General features: G+C 45.2%; 1 protein-coding gene across 3 annotated transcripts in view; it reads right to left on the reverse strand.

Annotated features, from left to right (window-relative positions):
- Positions 1 to 339: 339 nt before the first annotated feature.
- The window catches only part of LOC109906544 (DENN domain-containing protein 4C), a 74107-nt gene continuing 56323 nt past the window's right edge, over positions 340 to 18123 (reverse strand). The window contains exons 17-34 of one of the 3 annotated variants that reach the window (XM_020504288.2): positions 16972 to 17178; positions 16566 to 16694; positions 16034 to 16181; positions 15617 to 15787; positions 15214 to 15339; positions 14649 to 14792; positions 13371 to 14545; positions 10392 to 10596; positions 10064 to 10155; positions 6753 to 6928; positions 6189 to 6374; positions 5721 to 5901; positions 5172 to 5282; positions 4726 to 4863; positions 3337 to 3454; positions 2949 to 3102; positions 2754 to 2818; positions 340 to 2622 (exon numbers count right to left, since the gene is read on the reverse strand). In XM_020504288.2, coding sequence (XP_020359877.1) covers positions 2486 to 2622; positions 2754 to 2818; positions 2949 to 3102; positions 3337 to 3454; positions 4726 to 4863; positions 5172 to 5282; positions 5721 to 5901; positions 6189 to 6374; positions 6753 to 6928; positions 10064 to 10155; positions 10392 to 10596; positions 13371 to 14545; positions 14649 to 14792; positions 15214 to 15339; positions 15617 to 15787; positions 16034 to 16181; positions 16566 to 16694; positions 16972 to 17178 — 3663 coding nt within the window. In that variant the 3' untranslated portion in view covers positions 340 to 2485. Of the gene's footprint in view, positions 2623 to 2753; positions 2819 to 2948; positions 3103 to 3336; positions 3455 to 4725; positions 4864 to 5171; positions 5283 to 5720; positions 5902 to 6188; positions 6375 to 6752; positions 6929 to 10063; positions 10168 to 10391; positions 10597 to 13370; positions 14546 to 14648; positions 14793 to 15213; positions 15340 to 15616; positions 15788 to 16033; positions 16182 to 16565; positions 16695 to 16971; positions 17179 to 18123 lie in introns of all 3 variants that reach the window. The other 2 variants (XM_020504287.2, XM_020504289.2) reach the window with 2 other exon arrangements.

Genomic DNA, 18123 nt, shown 5'->3' on the forward strand with positions numbered 1-18123 from the left:
TGTGCCAGGCGGAGTAGAAGAACTTGTAAGATGTGTTTATTATTTGCAGACCAGAGGGAACTGAGTAATATGTTACAAATATTCCGATACAGTTTATGATCTTGTACTTTATATTTTATTGAGCGATTGCTATGATGATAATCCTCCACGTGCATTCATTTGTGTGAAGCCAAAATGAATTGAACTATTTTAAATCATTCATTCTTCAGGAACTTTTCCAGAATTGTGTTTGTACTTTTTGCCATCACAACACCCTCTTTAATGCAATGTTGAAGAGTAGGCGAGTAATTGTCCCCAAACCCATGCATTGACTACTGTATAAAAATGCATCACTAGTAGCAGGTTTTTGTTTTGAATCAGGTCACAACTCATTTATTGCAGTACAATAGTGTATAGACATTCACATGCATTCCACAGGACGGTAGATTGAACCATTTTGTATACACCCTCTGACAAGCACAGCTTTTAGCCAACAGGAAATGCCATATGATGGAATCGCTTCGATATAAGAGGTTAATTATCAAATGTATAACACCACTGTGATTGGCTTGACACATGTTCTAATAATAAACAGTTGGATTTAGGTTTCCTGGAGGTTTTAGGTTCCGCGGTATTAAAGTTAGATGTTGGAACAGATGATCCCTATTGGGGTTAAATCACGTACGAATCTAAGCAGTGCAATCTGACAACTTTACATAGAGTATTCACACTTCTGTGTGACTCTCCCATTTGTATCTAGAAAGGACCACCTACAACGTGGTGTGTAGAGCCGTTATGATCCTTTATGTCATCTGGGTCCGTATTCTTAGAGTAGGAGTGCTGAGCTTGGATAAGTTTTGCCTTTCAAATAATAATAAAGATCACATGGACAGATGTAGACCTGATCCTAGGTCAGTACTCAGTCCTACAGGCCCTGTGCATAATTATACAGTTTGAATGAGCCCTTTATGTGCTGTGTAAAGTCTCTTCTGCTGCTCAAAGTTGATATTCCATTCACAATAAAAGGAAAACAAGAGATGGGATAAAATGAATTAAGGCAGACCTCACTAATATGTAAACCTTTAAAAGCTAGCGTATCTTCCTTAACTACAATGCTTCATGATGGTTAAGCTTTCAAAGGGAGGGATATTTCTATGTCAGTCAGATATACTGTCGATATATTATGGAGTAACCCAAGCATGTACACAAGCAAATTTTTAATCACATGAAAGCATATATTACCATAAGAGTTAAACTGTATGTTGGACTTGTCACTACTACTGAGGCACCGCAGTAACCTACCGTGGTTTCTTTCCCTGTGACAGAACGGCTCTCGTCTTTTGCTCAAGGCATGGAAGGAAAGAGCTGCACTTCAGTAGTTTGGCATCTCAGTTCCCTTCCTATTCATGGTTACATTAGATTTTTAGCCCCAAAATGGCTAGTGGCTAAACCTGAAACATTCTAGGTTGAGTATGCTGCGACGGATTCCTTTTCTCTCCCATTGGGATGTCGATGTTGTAAGAATAAAACATTTAGTTCAGGCTTTTCTTTTAAGACACGTTTGCAGGGTTCTGGAATGTTCTCGAACGGATCTCCAACGCTTATTTACACACAAAACAAGAGAAATCTACTTCTCAATAACGAATTGCATTCAAAGACAAACACCCACAATGACACAACAACAATAGTGAAGACTGAATCTGTAGAAATCATTATCAGCATCAAGGCATCCCCCATGTAGAAAAATATGTACAAAAAAGACAACCAACGGACTGGTAAAGCTACCGTTTCTAAAAGTGCACATCAATGACAGTGACGATCAGTATTCTGTCCATGGGTAAATGACCTACTAGAATACTACAAAGTGGTTCTAGGGCCAGGGGTGTTGGGGTCAGATCCTGGGGCTATAGGACAGAGATGGAGCAAGGCCACTCAGGACTGGGCAGTGAGAGACACGCATACTCAATCATAAAAGGGACTAATACTGTACAAGTGACATTCTCACCACACCATTTTATATAGTAGGTGTCCCCCCTTCCTGCCATGCTACTGTAGCTAGCTTGCTATCATACAAGCTTAATTGTTCATATAAGGTTATTTTGTTAACCTATTCGTTTACCAACGGTTCAGTTAATGTATAGTGCTTCTACACCTGCATTGCTTGCTGTTTGGAGTTTTAGGCTGGGTTTCTGTACAGCACTTTGTGACATCAGCTGATGTAAGAAGGGCTTTATAAATACATTTGATTGATAAACAAGGCTCTCTTTTCCTGACCTTCCAGAGTATTTACATAAATAACAATGCAATTGTCCAAAAGTGGCCCGCGGGGAAAGAACAACAAAAGGGACTTTCGGGATAGAAAAGTACCATCTTTGGGTGATATGAAGGTGCAAAAATTCTCCCTTACACCCTCACCCATCAAGTTCCTTCCCCCTTTCTCTTGTCTGCTTCTCTCCAGTGTGAGTGAGGTCCTCAGACCGTCCAGCAGATGGCAGCAGTGGCCAAATCAGATGACTGGAGCGCCGAAGCACTTGAGGCACCACTGGACGTTGGTGTTGGGTGGCCGGTCGATCTTATGCAGGGCCTTGAGCTGCTCTGGGCTCAGCTCATCGAAGGCCAGGCGGTATTCACGGTCAAACGCCTCTGTTGGGGAGACAAGGGGGGAAAAAAACAATTTAGCTCATTAAACTCAGGAACAAGACACTGAATGATTGGAATTACCCAAATCCATGTCTTGGTTTAAAAAAAATACTTGTGTCATGCAGTTCACTCACCGACGTCAATGTTCTCCCGTCCTAATGCCACCAGCGCCAGGAAGAGGATCTCCCGATAGATACCCCTGATAAGAGACCAATAAATAGATCAAAATCTAAAGTTTACATTAGAGAAGTTCACACCAAACGTTGACATTAACTCACAAAATCGCTCATAAATGTGTCACCCCCACATATAAGCTTTAGAGGACTGACCTTTGGCGTTTGACCTCTGGGTTCCTCTTGACCTCCCGGAGAAGCAGGTTGATGGGGCCATAGACATCGTTGGTCTGGATGCTGCGGACGATGCTGTTGAGGAGGGTCCGTGTCTCCTGGTAGTCCGTGGGGGCCAGGGTGCCCTTCTTCTCCACTGGGAAACAAAGATTCTTCAGTACTCAGTCACTATTCAATACATTAGAATAATTGTTTTTTACGTATATGGCTCTATTCATTAGCTGTCAACTCAAACTGTGTTCCATTATCAAATATGAGCAGGACATGCATGTTAAAAAGTTAAGACACAGACAGACAGCTCAGTGCTCTGAGGATGATTGCGTGATTAGATGTATGAGAGCTATGTATGTGTGAGAGAGGGTGTAGTCACTCAGGGTCCTCCAGCTCTGGTAGAGGGGATCCCCAGGTTCCTGGTGCAGATTGATGTTGTCCCACAGCAGCTGAACATACACCTGTTTACTGTCTTGAGACAGGGATGTCTGGTGGAGCTGTGGACATAGTGAATGGAAGACACACAGTTATCTACTGTTGCACTGCTTTAAAGGTCCTGAACAGTCATTCTGAAAAGTACTTTCTCTCTCATGGCTGTGATGCGGTTCACAGCAGCACTGACAGATGTGTTGACATGACAACTGTGTCTGAGTTTTGAATGACCCCCCCTTTTGTTCCATGCTGGCTGAAAACCTAGCTAGTCAGTAACTAGCTAACACCAGACACAAATGAAAACTAGCTAACACCAGACACAGATGAAAACCTAGCTAGTCAGTAACTAGCTAACACCAGAATCAAATGAAAACCTAGCTAGTCAGTAACTAGCTAACACCAGACACAAATGAAAACTAGCTAACACCAGACACAGATGAAAACCTAGCTAGTCAGTAACTAGCTAACACCAGAATCAAATGAAAACCTAGCAAGTCAGTAACTAGCTAACACCAGACACGGATAAAAACCTAGCTAGTCAGTAACTAGCTAACACCAGACACGGATAAAAACCTAGCTAGTCAGTAACTAGCTAACACCAGACACAGATGAAAGGGGAACATATAAGTGTCTTTGCCATAGATGAATAGTGTAAACTTTACATTATTTTTGCTGGTACCAGTAGAGTAGCTGTCTAGCTAGCTATAAACCACCATGTCTTCTCCGATATTGGTTACAAGGCAGTACTGATTTTAATTAGGTAAGAGAATAGCATGATACCATTGGTGTATTAAAAAGAGAGTTACGGTGATGTCACCTTGTCCCCTTAATAATGAGTCCAAGTGTTTGACATGGGGGAGGAGACCAGTAACTTTATGATCAAACATGATCAAACGTTATCAACATAGAAGCAACAGTCATTTTTCATACTTTGATCTGGTTCCCTTCAAATAACATCATTAATGAAAAACATGATTTTGATAGTTCATGACCTTTAACAGGGGCGGCAGGTAGCCTAGTGGTTAGCGCGTTGGACCAGTTACTGAATCGAATCCCCGAGCTGACAAGGTAAAAATCTGTCATTCTGCCCCTGAACAAGCCAGTTATAAACCACTGTTGATGGTCAATGTAAATAAGAATTTGTTTTTAACTGACGTGTCTATAAAAGGTTAAATAAAAAATGCTTTTTAAAAACAGTGACGGGTTCACGGTGGCTGATCGGGTTCATGGTGGCTGGTCGCTCTGAGTTGATCACGAGTAGAGAGCACTGTTTGTAAGCTGTGTGTGAATATTTGTGTAGATGAGTAGCGTGTGTGAGTTCTGCATGGTTATGTACCTGTACTCCATTGTTACAGTGTTCCGAGGTGAGGATGAGGCCAGGCAGGTAGCTGGGCAGGTCCAGGCGTTGGAAATAAAACACCAGGTTCCAGAATATGATGGGGTGCTGGCTCAGGAATTTGTGGGTGTAGATGACCTGATGGAGAAAACCAATTAAACTGTGCTTTATAAGCGATACTACAGCTTAATGTTCAAATCTGTAAAGATTAACAGATAAATCAAAATGGAAGCAGCAACAGCGAGGGCGACAAATGACCAGAACATCAAGGGACACATACAACAGCTAGCAACATTTATGACATTTTTAAAAACACAGGGGCCCTTCAACATCAATGCCACATACTGTAAATCATACTACATGTGAGAATCTATGGGCCCCATTTTGCTGTCCTGTAATATTGCTTCTTTCTGAAAATATTCTTAGATCTGTTAAATGTGTGTTACTTGGTCTCCCTCATTCTCCAGTAGGGTCTCTAGTTCTTTGCGGAGGACCAGGGGGCTGAGGTAGGGCACAGACACGGGCATTGGGTTGGGCCGTTTTTGTCCCAGGCCATCCTGAGAACCACAGACACACACACACACAGCACTTTAGTCAGTTGCATAACTCCTGACCATCCACATAAATATAACCTTTGTTGCCTCCCACCCACAAACACAGTGAATCACCTATTCCATTGGACAGTGACCACTTATTTCGTATCCCAAGTAATTTTATTTCTGGATTTTGACAAATGTGGTTTGACAGCACTGTGTAAACAACCTCTTTGCTTTCTCAATAGCATAGAAAAGCATGGCCTGTACATGTGCTGCAGTTTCAGAGTAAATTCTATTTCAATGAAAGTCCACATACAGAAAACAATAATTCATTTTCAATTCATAAGCGTTGAATTGATTTAAATTTCATACCCTGAATTTACTGACCTGAAATTTAATTGACTCAAGCCCTGGTGCGCTGAGTGGGAAGGATTGCAGGGACATTCTAAGGACACTCACCATCTCTGTCAGGCTGCAGGGCAGGCTGGTGGTGGACACGCTGTGTCCTGGTTCTCTCTGGGCAACCAGGCTCTGTAGAGGCCCGCCCACACTGTTACTGCGTGTCAGAGACGCCCCCCTTTTCCCTGCCTGGTGCTCCAGCAGGCCCAGGGGATCCGATTGAGCCGGCTCCGGTATCAAACTGACAGACAGACAGGAGAGGGCAAAGACAGAGGATCTTTAACAACAGAAAAATGTAAAGCAAGAGTGAGCCAAGTCGAGTTTTCAGCTTGTCATTTTTCAGTTCTTACAGTTCAATTGACAGATGAACAAGTTCACTTAGCTACACATTAGCATCATTAGGGTACATGTTAACCCTTTAATTTACTGAATAGAAGGCACCAAATCAGATAAAGGATAAAAGGTAATAATGATGGAGACAGAATATTAAATGTGTTTTTTTGAGACAGGCACTTCTTGTGAACCGACCTCTTGTGTGTGGCAGTCTGGCTGGCCGGGGCCTCTCCTGGGTCCTCAGATTCTGGGAAGCTGATGAGGCCAGGGGTCGGGGTGTCCATTGCAGCCCCTACCTTGTTCTCGGTGGAGCCTGTAGCTGTGGCCTGCTGGCTGGTGCTGTGGATACTGTCTCCTGATGCGCTGGGGTTCAGGTAGAAACTGTAGGTGAGATCACACACAATGAAACAGGGGAAGTGTACACACATCCAGCCACATAGAACATTTGAATGACTTAGACGAAGATAATGAAGTATGTCCAATTGTAGCAGGTTAAAATGTATTTCATGCCCATGTCAAAGCCCGCCACCGCATCTTCCTATGTAGCCCGTTTCCGTAAATGTACTTAATTGTCTGGTTTTGTACATGTAATCGGATTCATTTGAATTGTACCGTGTCTCACAACAAAATTCTGCTTCATTTAGTGAGTTCTTCATGAAGTATAATTTAAACATTAGCATGGAAAATCTCACATCCTGTTTTATTGAATACACTATTATACAAGCGTATACTTCATGGCCCAGACAGACAAACACCCACGCTGTGGTGGTGCGCAGGTCGTGGAACTCGACGTGGAGCAGGGGCAGGAAGGCGGTGCGGCAGAAGGGACAGGTAGTGTTGAGGTTGGAATCGTCTGCCGTCCAGCCCGCCATGATCTCCTCATCGTATACCAGACACTCACAGGATCGACACTGGGAGCAGCTGGACATCAGCACCTAGAAACACACACACACACACACATTACAGATGCACCTGGCATAGGCTACTTGAAGCTACCTGACTAAGTAACAAACTTATCGGTTACGGATAGAAAGAGGTCACAGTCCATTATGAGCCTATAGCACCCTGTACGTATGAACTGCCAGATTACTACAGCATACTGTACAGTGCATTCGAAAAGTATTCAGACCCCTGGATTTTTTCCACATTTTGTTACATTACAGCCTTATTCTAAATTGGATTAAATAATATTATTTTTCCTCATTAATCGACACACAATACCCCATAATGACAAAGTGAAAACAGGTTTTTAGAAATTTTGTCAAATGTATTTAAAATAAAGTATTCAGACCCTTTGCTATGAGACTTAAATTGAGCTCAGGTGCATCCTGTTTCCATTGATCATCCTTGAGATGTTTCTACAACTTGATTGGAGGCCACCTGTGGTAAATTCAATTGATAGACATGATTTGGAAAGGCACACACCTGTCTATATAAGGTCCACAGTTGACAGTGCATGTCAGAGTAAAAACCAAGCCATGAGGTTGAAAGAATTGTCCGTAGAGCTCTGAGACAGGATTGTGTCGAGGCACAGATCTGGGGAAGGGTACCAAAACATTTCTGCAGCATTGAAGGTCCCCAAGAACAAAGTGGCTTCCATCATGTTTAAATGGAAGAAGTTTGGAACCACCAACACTCTTCTTAGAGCTGGCCGCCCGGCAAAACTGAGCAATCAGAGAAGGGCCTTGGTCAGGGAAGTGACCTAGAACCCGATGGTTACTCTGACAGAGCTCCAGAGTTCCTCTATGGAGATGGGAGCGCTCCACCAATCAGACCTTTGTGGTAGAGTGGCCAGACGGAAGCCACTCCTCAGTAAAAGGCACATGACAGTCCGCTTGGAGTTTGCCAAAAGTCACCTAAAGGACTCTCAGGCCATGAGAAACAAGGTTCTCTGGTCTGATGAAACCAACATTGAACAATTTTTTACCCCTTTTTTGTAGTATCTAATTGTTTAGTAGCTACTATCTTGTCTCATCGCTACAACTCCCGTACCGGCTCGGGAGAGACGAAGGTTGAAAGTCATGCGTCCTCCGATACACAACCAAGCCGCACTGCTTCTTAACACAGCGCCATCCAACCCGGAAGCCAGCCACACCAATGTGTCAGAGGAAACACCATGCACCTGGCAACTTCGGTTAGCGCGCACTGCGCCCGGCCCGCCACAGGAGTCGCTGGTGCGCGATGAGACAAGGATTTCCTTACCGGCCAAACCCTCCCTAACCCGGACGACGCTAGGCCAATTGTGCGTCACCTCACAGACCTCCAGGTCGCAGCCGGTTACGACAGAGCCTGGGCGCAAACCCAGAGTCTCTGGTGGCGCAGCAGTACAGCGCCCTTAACCACTGCGCCACCCGGGAGGCCCTCAAGAGAGATCCTTGGTGAAAACCTGCTCCAGAGTGCTCCGGACCACAGACTGGGGCGAAGGTTCACCTTCCAACAAGACAACGACACTAAGCACACAGCCAACAAAGCAGGAGTCGCTTCGGGACAAGTCTCTGAATGTCCTTGAGTGGCGCAGCCAGAGCCCGGACTTGAACATCTCTGGAGAGGCCTGAAAATAGCTGTGCATTGACGCTCCCCATCCAACCTGACAGAGCTTGAGAGGATCTGCAGAGAAGAATGGGAGAAACTCCCCAAATACCCAAGAAGACTCGAGGCTGTAATCGCTGCCAAAGGTGCTTCAACAAAGTACTGAATAAAGGATCTGAATACTTAAATATGATATTTCAGTTATTTTGTTTTTGTATATATTTGCAAACATTTCTAAAAATCCGTTTTTGCTTTGTCATTATGGGGTATTGTGGGTAGATTGATGAGGGGGAAAAAACGATTTAATCAATTTTAGAATAAGGCTGTAACGTAAGAAAAGGTAGAAAAAGGGGTCTGAATACTTTCTGTATGTATTGAGTACGGTAGCCACTTACAGTTGAAGTCGGAAGTTAACATCCACTTAGGTTGGAGTCACTAAAACTAGTTTTTCAACCACTCCACAAATGTCTTGTTAAACTATTGTTTTGGCAAGTCGGTTATGACATCTAAGTATAAACACCATGGGATCACCCAGCTGTCATACCGCTCACGAAGGAGATGAACGTACTTTGGTGCGAACAGCGCAAATCAATCAGTCCGATATCGACATAACCTGAAAGGCCGCTCAGCAAGGAAACCACTCAAAAACCATAAAAAAGCCAGACTACGGTTTGCAACTGCACATGAGGACAAAGATTGTACTTTTTGGAGAAATGTCCTCTGGTCTGATGAAACAAAAATAGAACTGTTTGGCCATAATGACAATCGTTATGTTTGGAGGAAAAGGGGGAGGCTTGCAAGCCGAAGAACACCATCCCAACCGTGAAGCACAGGGGTGGCAGCATCATGTTGTGGGGGTGCTTTGCTGCAGGAGGGACTGGTGCACTTCACAAAATAGATGGCATCATGAGAAAGGGAAATTATGTGGATGTATTGAAGCAACATCTCAAGACATCAGTCAGGAAGTTAAAGCTTGGTCGCAAATGGTCTTCGAAATGAACAATGACCCCAAGCATACTTCCAAAGTTGAGGCAAAATGGCTTAAGGACAACAAAGTCAAGGTATTGGAGTGGCCATCACAAAGCCCTGACCCCAATCCTATATAAAATGTGAGGGCAGAACTGAAAAGGCGTGTGCAAGCAAGGAGGCCTACAAACCTGACCCAGTTACACCAGCTCAGTCAGGAGGAATGGGCCAAATTTCACCCAACTTACTGTGGGAAGCTTGTGGAAGGCTACCCGAAATGTTTGACCCAAGTTAAACAATTTAAAGGCAATGCTACCAAATACTATGAGTGTATGTAAACTTCTGACCCACTGGGAATGTGATGAAAGAAATAAAAGCTCAAATAAATCACTCTCTACTATTATTCTGACATTTCACATCCTTAAAATAAAGTGGTGATCCTAACTGACCTAAGACAGTGAATTTTTACTAGGATTAAATGTCAGGAATTGTGAAAAACTGAGTTTAAATGTATTTGGCCAAGGTGTACGTACACTTCCGACTTCAACTGTAAATATAAAGTATGATAGTCTCACCTCAAGGGCACAGTTCTGGTAGATACTAGAGGAGCTGGTGTGGTGGGAGCCTTGGTCTGACCTCTCAGAGTCTGGACCTCTGCCTGGCCTTCCTGGAGTCACGTCTATATATATATATATATATATACACACACACACACACACAGAGAGAGAGTATACAATCACAACACACTTTCAACCATACACATCTTGTGAGTGTGTGTTTTGGGTGTACGGGTAACATTGTTTTGTCTTCTTGTGCATGCGTAAACAGTGTGTGTGTGTGTGTGTGCCTGCATACTTTTTTATTTATATAAGCTGTGTGTGTGTCAAGTGTGTGTATGCTTACGTGTGGAGTGGGCTCCTCTCCCTGTGTCACTGCTCCCACTGCTGCTGCCCAGGCTGGTGCTGCTCTGGGTCAGGCCGTTGGACACCAGGCCTTGGGTGGGCCCTCTGTGGGTGGGACTGTCACTTCCTCCACCCCCCAACAGCATGGACTCATCCAGCCCGGCAGGGAAACTGACCCTTTCCCTATAGCCGGGGCCCAGTTCATCCTGGGAAGAGGGGGAAATAAGGCCAAATGTAAACTTCTCAACGATTGTGAATGGTCATATTACTCACTTGTACAAAACTGAATGCATTCTGCAATATGCTTTGCAAGATGAACCTGTGAAATGAGATGCTCTGCTTGCAAAGTCAAAGTGTTACATCATTGTCCTGTATATACTGGTGTTTTACAGTGTGGTATCTACAGTGAGATCCAAAATTATTGAGACACTTGATACAGATTGTCAAAATAAAATTTTAGAAAATAAATCATTCAAATACTTAGGTATATTTTATGCTAAAAACAAAGTGGAGAAATGTAATTATTTTTGTTTAACAAGTCAATGTTTTTTTCTCAAAAAAAGTAGGGGGTCAAAATTAGTGACACCCGTTTTCAAAGGCACCAAACCTTTAAGAAAAAGAAAAAAAAGTTTATGAGATGGGAGAACACATTGGGAGGGAGTTTCCTCCATACAGAATTCATCTGCGTCTGCGTGTATGGATTGCCTTCTTCAATTCAAACCACACGTATTCAAATGGGTTTCAAGTCTGGAGACAGATGACCATTGCAAAATGTTGATTTTGTGGCCAATGTTGTATATTTTGATGTGTGCTTGTGGTTATTGTCTTGCTGGGAGTAGCAGCCAAGGTTTATGGCAAAAATGTCCTAGTACTTGGTAAAGTTCATGATGCCGTTGACCTTAACAAGGGTCCTAGGACCAGTGGAAGGTATCGGAACTCAAAACAAAATATATAAAAATCACCTTTATAATAAAGCATTGCATGCATTATCCTCTCTTTCGGGTACAGGCATAGAGCAGTAGAGTAGAGGCGATTGAAGAAGTTGAACACATGGAGATAACATTTTGTAGCCTAGGGTCTGGGAAAATGTTTGCCTTCTATAAACACACCGCATGCAATTCTACATCATTTCAGACGACTGAAGACTTACTTCTTTTTTTTTTTTATACCTCACAAATGATAGTCTACTTTGAAGCTGACGAGAATCTGAGATCAATAAAGACGACCTTGTCTTGAATCTATCACTAGCCTAGGCCTAGGTGTGTGGAGACACATTGTACAACATGAGGATGAAATTATAGTCCTGAAAAAGCTTTCCAGTTTCACTGACTCACCCGATGATGTGCAGCTCACTCACCGGCGGTGGTCGATGGCCCCGTGTCAAAAGCCTAACAATGTTGTTCGCTCAATATGTCTATTTGGAAGTTGATAACATATTTAGTTGCCTACAGGCAGATTAGTCTTCTCTTTTCAGCAGGAGCCATTTACTTTCCAACCTGTGTTTTCCCACGATTGTATTTGAAGTATTGCGAAAGGCATGTTTTGGCTGCATGCTGTTCACTGACAGATTTGCCGCGCATTTCCGACTGTAGGCAATGCCTTATGATTGGCTACACTCCACAGTTAGGCAATAATTAAAGTCTATTGATCCTCGTGACTACTCCTGGTGTAGTCTTCTGAATGAGTTCATTTATTTCTGAACAGTTGGCAGTAATTCTAGAACTTTGGCAAATGTATTTCAACTTATCAGGGGTGCTGTGGCACCACCAGCATCCTTCCCATGGCTATGATTCTATAAGGAAATAAATTATGAAGTATGACTCTGGAGAGATGGTAGTGGCAGGCTCATGTCTATCAAAGCAGAGAGAGGGAAAGCGATCATAGAAAGTGAATCTCATTCTAGTTCTGTGAGAGATACAGGTGCGCTTCTCTCTCACCACAGCAATGGCCACACGTTGGTCTATAGGCTACAATATTGCGCAAATCATTAACCTGTTCCGTCAGGATCCGGCTCAAATTAAACAGTGGTTATGGGGCTATTTTGCTTCTATAACTGCAGACCAATTCCTGCATATATGAATGGACAAACCCATCAATCACGTGACACTATTAATTACCATGTGAAGACTCGATAGCGCATTGAAGCCAAATGAAGTCGGTTAAGATGGCGTCTCATGTAGACACAACATGGACAGTTTGAGCTACTCCAGGAAGTGATTTTGCAGGATAGTTCAGTGCTGCCCCTCTCACTGAGTTACTCAAGTTGAAGAACGACCAGGGGTACTGTAGGCTGCCAAAAGCAACTAAATGATCCTTATAACTTGTGTACGACATACATCTGGTGAATTAGAAGCAATTATTGGTACTATTTTTTGTATTTACATGGAGATTGCAATTTTTCCATTTACTATAATGGGGGATCCTGTTTTCTGCCTGCAGTACCACGGTCGGCCTTGAACTTCCATGGCTTTAATGAGAGGGGGGGGGGCAGTCGTTCTCCCCTGGAGCAGATGAAGGATATCAAGGATTTGGAAAGGTTCTGTATGGAAGAATGGTCTAAGATCCCTCCACATGTGTTCTCCAATCTCATAAAACATTTATTTTGAAAGGCTCAGTGCCCGTTATCCTTGTAAAGTGTGGTATTAAAAGGTATTTAAAACAGAGGTGTCAATTTTTACCCCCAACTTTGAGAAAAAAAGTATTACTTCTTTAAACAAAATCTCTTGCACCAAACAATTGTATTAGTATAAAATAACATAACTTACCTTTTTTTTTGTTGCATACAATATAGCTCAGTATTTGAATTCCTTATTTTATACAGTAATTTCTGTTAATCTTTGTCAAGGGTGTCAATCATTTCAGACCTCACTGTATGTCATCCGACTGTTGCAGGTTATTTTTGTGCAATGAATTACCATTTTACTTGATATTTTAGTTAATCTAGCTATGTATGCATGTTCTGCAGTCCATCCCCGCTCACCTCGTCGTCAGAGTAAGAGTAGGCTGAGGCCACAGCCCCCCACACCTTGCTGGCCAGGTTCCCTGCCTGCTTCATGCCTGATTTCAACACGTCTATCTTGGGACCCGAGAGCAGGGTGTCCATCTTCATGCCCGAGATGGAGTTGATGACCGACCCCAGCGAACCACTCTGCGACGACCTCACCAGCGCAGTCAGCGGCGATGACCTTGGGCTGGCCACAACACCCCTGGAAGAGGCAGGGCTTCTGGAGGCCTTCACGGCGAAGGTCTTGGAGCGCGTGACTGCTGCGGGGCTGCGTTTAGGCGTCGTGTCCCCGCTTGACCCCCCTGGGTGTTTGACAGGGGGCACGGGGAGGCTGGACCTCCGTTCTTGAGGTTGCTTCACTGGGGCAGCATCCGGGGAAGGGTCCCCTCCCTGTCCCTCCTGGTGGAGCTCCATGCTACAGGATTTGGGGCCAAGCGGGCTCCGGAGGCTCATGTACATCTCAATCTCGTCTGCCAGGTTTCGGGACACCATGGCAGGCAGGGATTGCGGCAGCTCCTGACTGGTTACGGAGGCTAACTCCTCGTGCTCCGAGACAAGGAGGGAGAGGGGGTCTGCCCCTACCTGCACCTCCTTAATCTCCAAGGTTGGCAGAGAAATAGAGCCCCTCCCCCCTGAATCTCTTTCCTCATCTTCCTCCTCCAACTTTAGACCCATCTCATCCTCCCCTCCTGCCTCCTTCCGGTCACCTTTCATCCTCTTCTCCTCTTTCCCTAACCCCTCCTCCAGTGGGGTTGGGTCCGTTGCTGGCCCTTCCTCCTCTGATAGTTTCCCCAGCGTCGGACACCGCCCCTCCTCAGACTCCAACTCCAGGTCCTTAAAGAGGGCTTTGGCCGCACTGGGAAGCGGCTTTGAAGGCGGGGGGGTGGTGCCGCCCCCAGAGAGAGCCGCCGCCAAGATCCGTGCATCGGCGCCCATGCGGCTGACGATGTGGTCCACACCATGTTTCTCCATCAGCATGCCGGCACGGCTCTCGGCACTGAAGCTGCAGCTGCGCTCCGAGAAGGCCTTCTGGCGCTGGACCTGGACCGCAGGCCCCGCCACCCCGGAGCCACCCGGAGCTGCAGACCTACCCTCAACCGGCAGGGAGATGTCCTCGCTCTGGCTGCGCAGAGAGAACAGCTTCCCAGGGGCTGTGGGTAGAGATGAACACATAGGCATACAAATATCAAATGTGTAAACCTCAGATATGAGATAAGGTTAAGATTTAGGTTTGAGTCTGCTCCCGTCACTCACCAGCGTCTCCTCTCTTCATGGCGGTATCAAAACTCGCCCCTGTGGACAGTTTGACGATGCTAGGGACATGTGGGAGTGCTTTCACAGGGCTGGGGGGCTCTGCTACAGCCACTGCACTGTCCACCGAGCCAGCTATGTCCCCACCTGACGAGACAAGATTGCACACCAATGGCGAAGGTGCATAAAGGAAAGAGGAATTCAGATATGACGTCATTGTTTTTAGCAGTACCCATAGGGGTTTTAAACTACGCCGCACGACATGGTTCAACGTACCAATAAAATCTGTCCAATCTACATGTATACTTTGCTACTGCCAATACAAAAACAAGTAAGAGTAACGTAGAGCAATGTACAATACTGCAAGCTAGGCATCTGTGGTAAGTACATGGGGGCCGCCATCTTTGTGCACCGTCGGCATTGAATTATTTGTCATTTTATTTATGCTCATCAACAAAAGAAATGAATATGAAAGTCTGACACACTGCCTTCTCATCTTGCAGATGAACTCTCGCCAAAACTATCTTATGTTATGCCTGAGACGGTGGGGGGGGGCTGAGCTGGTTACCGTTGTGCTGTGCTGCGGACTTGCTGCACTGATCCACAGCGATTACAAGGGCTGCTGATTGAGCCAAATCCACTAGGTCCTGGTGCAACTCATCTTTAGAGCCGTAGCCTTGATCAGACTGAACTCCTGCGGGACACAAACATACTGTCTTAATCTACCTAGTCTTTTCAGATCTGTGCACTTCTGAAGGGTAGGGACTAGAGGCTCGGCGCTGTAGGGGCAAGAAGTTAGGGTGTTGGAGCTAGAGGCTAGGAGCTAAGGGCTAGAGGCTAGGGACTAGTAGCCAGGGGCTATAGACGAGAGGTTAGGGGCTAACAGGCGAGTAGCTAGGGGCTAATAGTTCGGGGCTAGGGGAAGCTGTACATGTAGGGACTTGGTCCAGTGTCTCCAGGCTACAGTTTACCTCCGCTGCAGTGGTTGTCTGCGGTGTCTGCTATGATGAGGCTGCGTGCGAACAGGGTGTGATCCTCTCCGTTTGCCTCGCTGGAGCTGTCTGCACTCCCGTGGCTCAGCCGGTCGCCGTCGCTGCTCGCCAAGCCGCCCGCTGACGGGCCTAAATCACTTCCTGAGCAAGCTAAAAAAGGGAGCTACTGCATTTAACCATTTAAGTCCAATACAAACAAACATAGCAAGGGGGCTTCTACAGTATATTGTAAATATAGAGTATTGTCCTACATACAAGCACAGGTACATTACATAGCTAAAATATCTGAAAAGTGTAGAAAGTGATATGCATTTGGTGCAACAACTGTGGTGACTGCATTCCAACCTAAGTGATTGACTCTCTCCCATGCTCGGTCTCTGTGTTCGGACACCTCACCTGTCGTGATGACGGTGGGTCCTTCCATGGCGGGCGTCCGGTGGACTGCCTGTTTGAATTGAGAGAGAGCGCGCGCCACGTTGCGCACCTTGGCCCACATGAAGAGCCCACTGCGGTTCCGACTGGGCCAGGGGCCTTCCAGAACAGCCTGGAGAAATGAGTGGAGAGGAGATGAACACGGACATACTTTGGATTGAGGTATTTGTTTAGGCTAGTTAAAAGGGATAGCGCGAGATTGTAGACATTTTTGTCCCTGCGTGCAGTTTGAAGTTGAAGGTAGTTTGGCCAGACATTGCTAACTAGCACAATGACTGGAAGCCTACAGGTACAGCTAAGCAAGCCAAAATCTTGCACTGTCCCTTTAAGTGCCCTAACCCTAACTGGTTGCAGTTATGTAAGGCCTAAGCAATATGGGTGAAGATCCACAACTACACATCCTAATATCCAGACCGAACATTAAAGGTTAAGGGCCAAGGCGAAGGGAGTGAAATGGGAGCGTATGCATGTGTATGGGCTGGTGTAAGTACCCTACCTTGTTGTAGTATCCGTAGGTGATAGCGTTAGGGTGCACCCCTGCCTTCTTCATCTCCACCAGGACACGGACGGCCATGACAGGCTGACCGTACACGCCACACAGCTGCATCACTACACGGTAACACACCTACGGAGGGACAAGAGGGTGGCTATGTGTGAGAGGACACAACAAGATAAAAACCTAATGGCTACAGTAGACTTCCACTGAAGTTGTCATCACTGTAGTGGAAGCGATTATATGGGAGCACACACACACACAAAGACTCGTTCACAAACATTCTCAGACAAATGCACGCACACACACACACTTATGTCCGCATACGTCAACAGACAACCAACCATAAGCACTCACGACCCTATACCTACTCCCTCCACACACACAGTAAACCCCAAGCTTCCCTTACCTCATCCAGCACCTCCACCTCAGATGTCCTCATCTTGAGCAGGACGTTGTAGGCCTGTTGCATGGCCCAGCTCTTGGACTGAGCCAGCCTCACCCCCACGGGCAGGCAGATGAACCACAGGCTGTAGCAGTGGCTGAACAGACACTTGGCCCACAGCGGAGGGTTGGAGTAGAAGCGCTTGGCCATCTTGTAAGCCAGCTTGATCTCCTGTGGCGGGACACAGAGTTCAGTTCAATGACTTTTATTTGTCCCTTTTATGGGGGTGGGGGACGTGCACGCAATTGACTGATTATGATTGATTTTAGATGATGTATTTCCGATTATTCTCCTTCACCATTTCCTGATGGTTAGAGTTGGGAGGAGATAGTTGGAGTGAGTGTGACTGTGCACGTTCCTAATGGCGAACCTCCCATCCCTCCGTAGAACAATGGCCAACAAATACTGCTCGTGGCCTTCTGAGGCGAGAGTGTAGACAAGAGCAGCTTAGACATAACACCTACACACTGGCTTGACATCCTGTCCCGACACCCACAACTACAGTATGTGTTTGTGCCTGTGGTGAGAATATGCGTGAATATGTTAATATGCCAGACAAAAATACACATACAGTTCTGTTGGACTGGAACAACATATTGGCCTCCCACGAAAGAGGGAGAAAAGACAACAAGTATTGTTTCCTGGGAGGTCTATTATTCTAGAAAACAGGTCACAAGTGGCCCCTTTCCCTCCGTGCAGACACACACACTACAGGTCGACGGACAATGATTTTTCTACACTGATACCGATTATTGAAGGAGGTAAAGCCGATACCGATTAATCAGACAATTACATATTTTTTTTTAGGTTGTAGTTATTATAGAAATTGTAGGATTATTTCTCTCTATACTACTTGTATTTCATATACCTTTGACTATCGGATGTTCTTACAGGCACTATAATATTGATCTCAGGAGTTGATAGGCTTGAAGTCATAAACAGCGCTGTGCTTCAAGCATTGCGAAGAGCTGCTGGCAAACGCAGTAAAGTGCTGTTTGAATTAATGCTTACGAGCCTGCTGCTGCCTACCACCGCTCAGTCAGACTGCTCTATCAAATAACAAATCAGACTTCATTATAATAAACACAGAAATTACGAGCCTTAGGTCATTACTAG

The sequence above is a fragment of the Oncorhynchus kisutch genome, linkage group LG16, assembly GCF_002021735.2.
Source record: "Oncorhynchus kisutch isolate 150728-3 linkage group LG16, Okis_V2, whole genome shotgun sequence".
Lineage (NCBI taxonomy): Eukaryota > Metazoa > Chordata > Actinopteri > Salmoniformes > Salmonidae > Oncorhynchus > Oncorhynchus kisutch.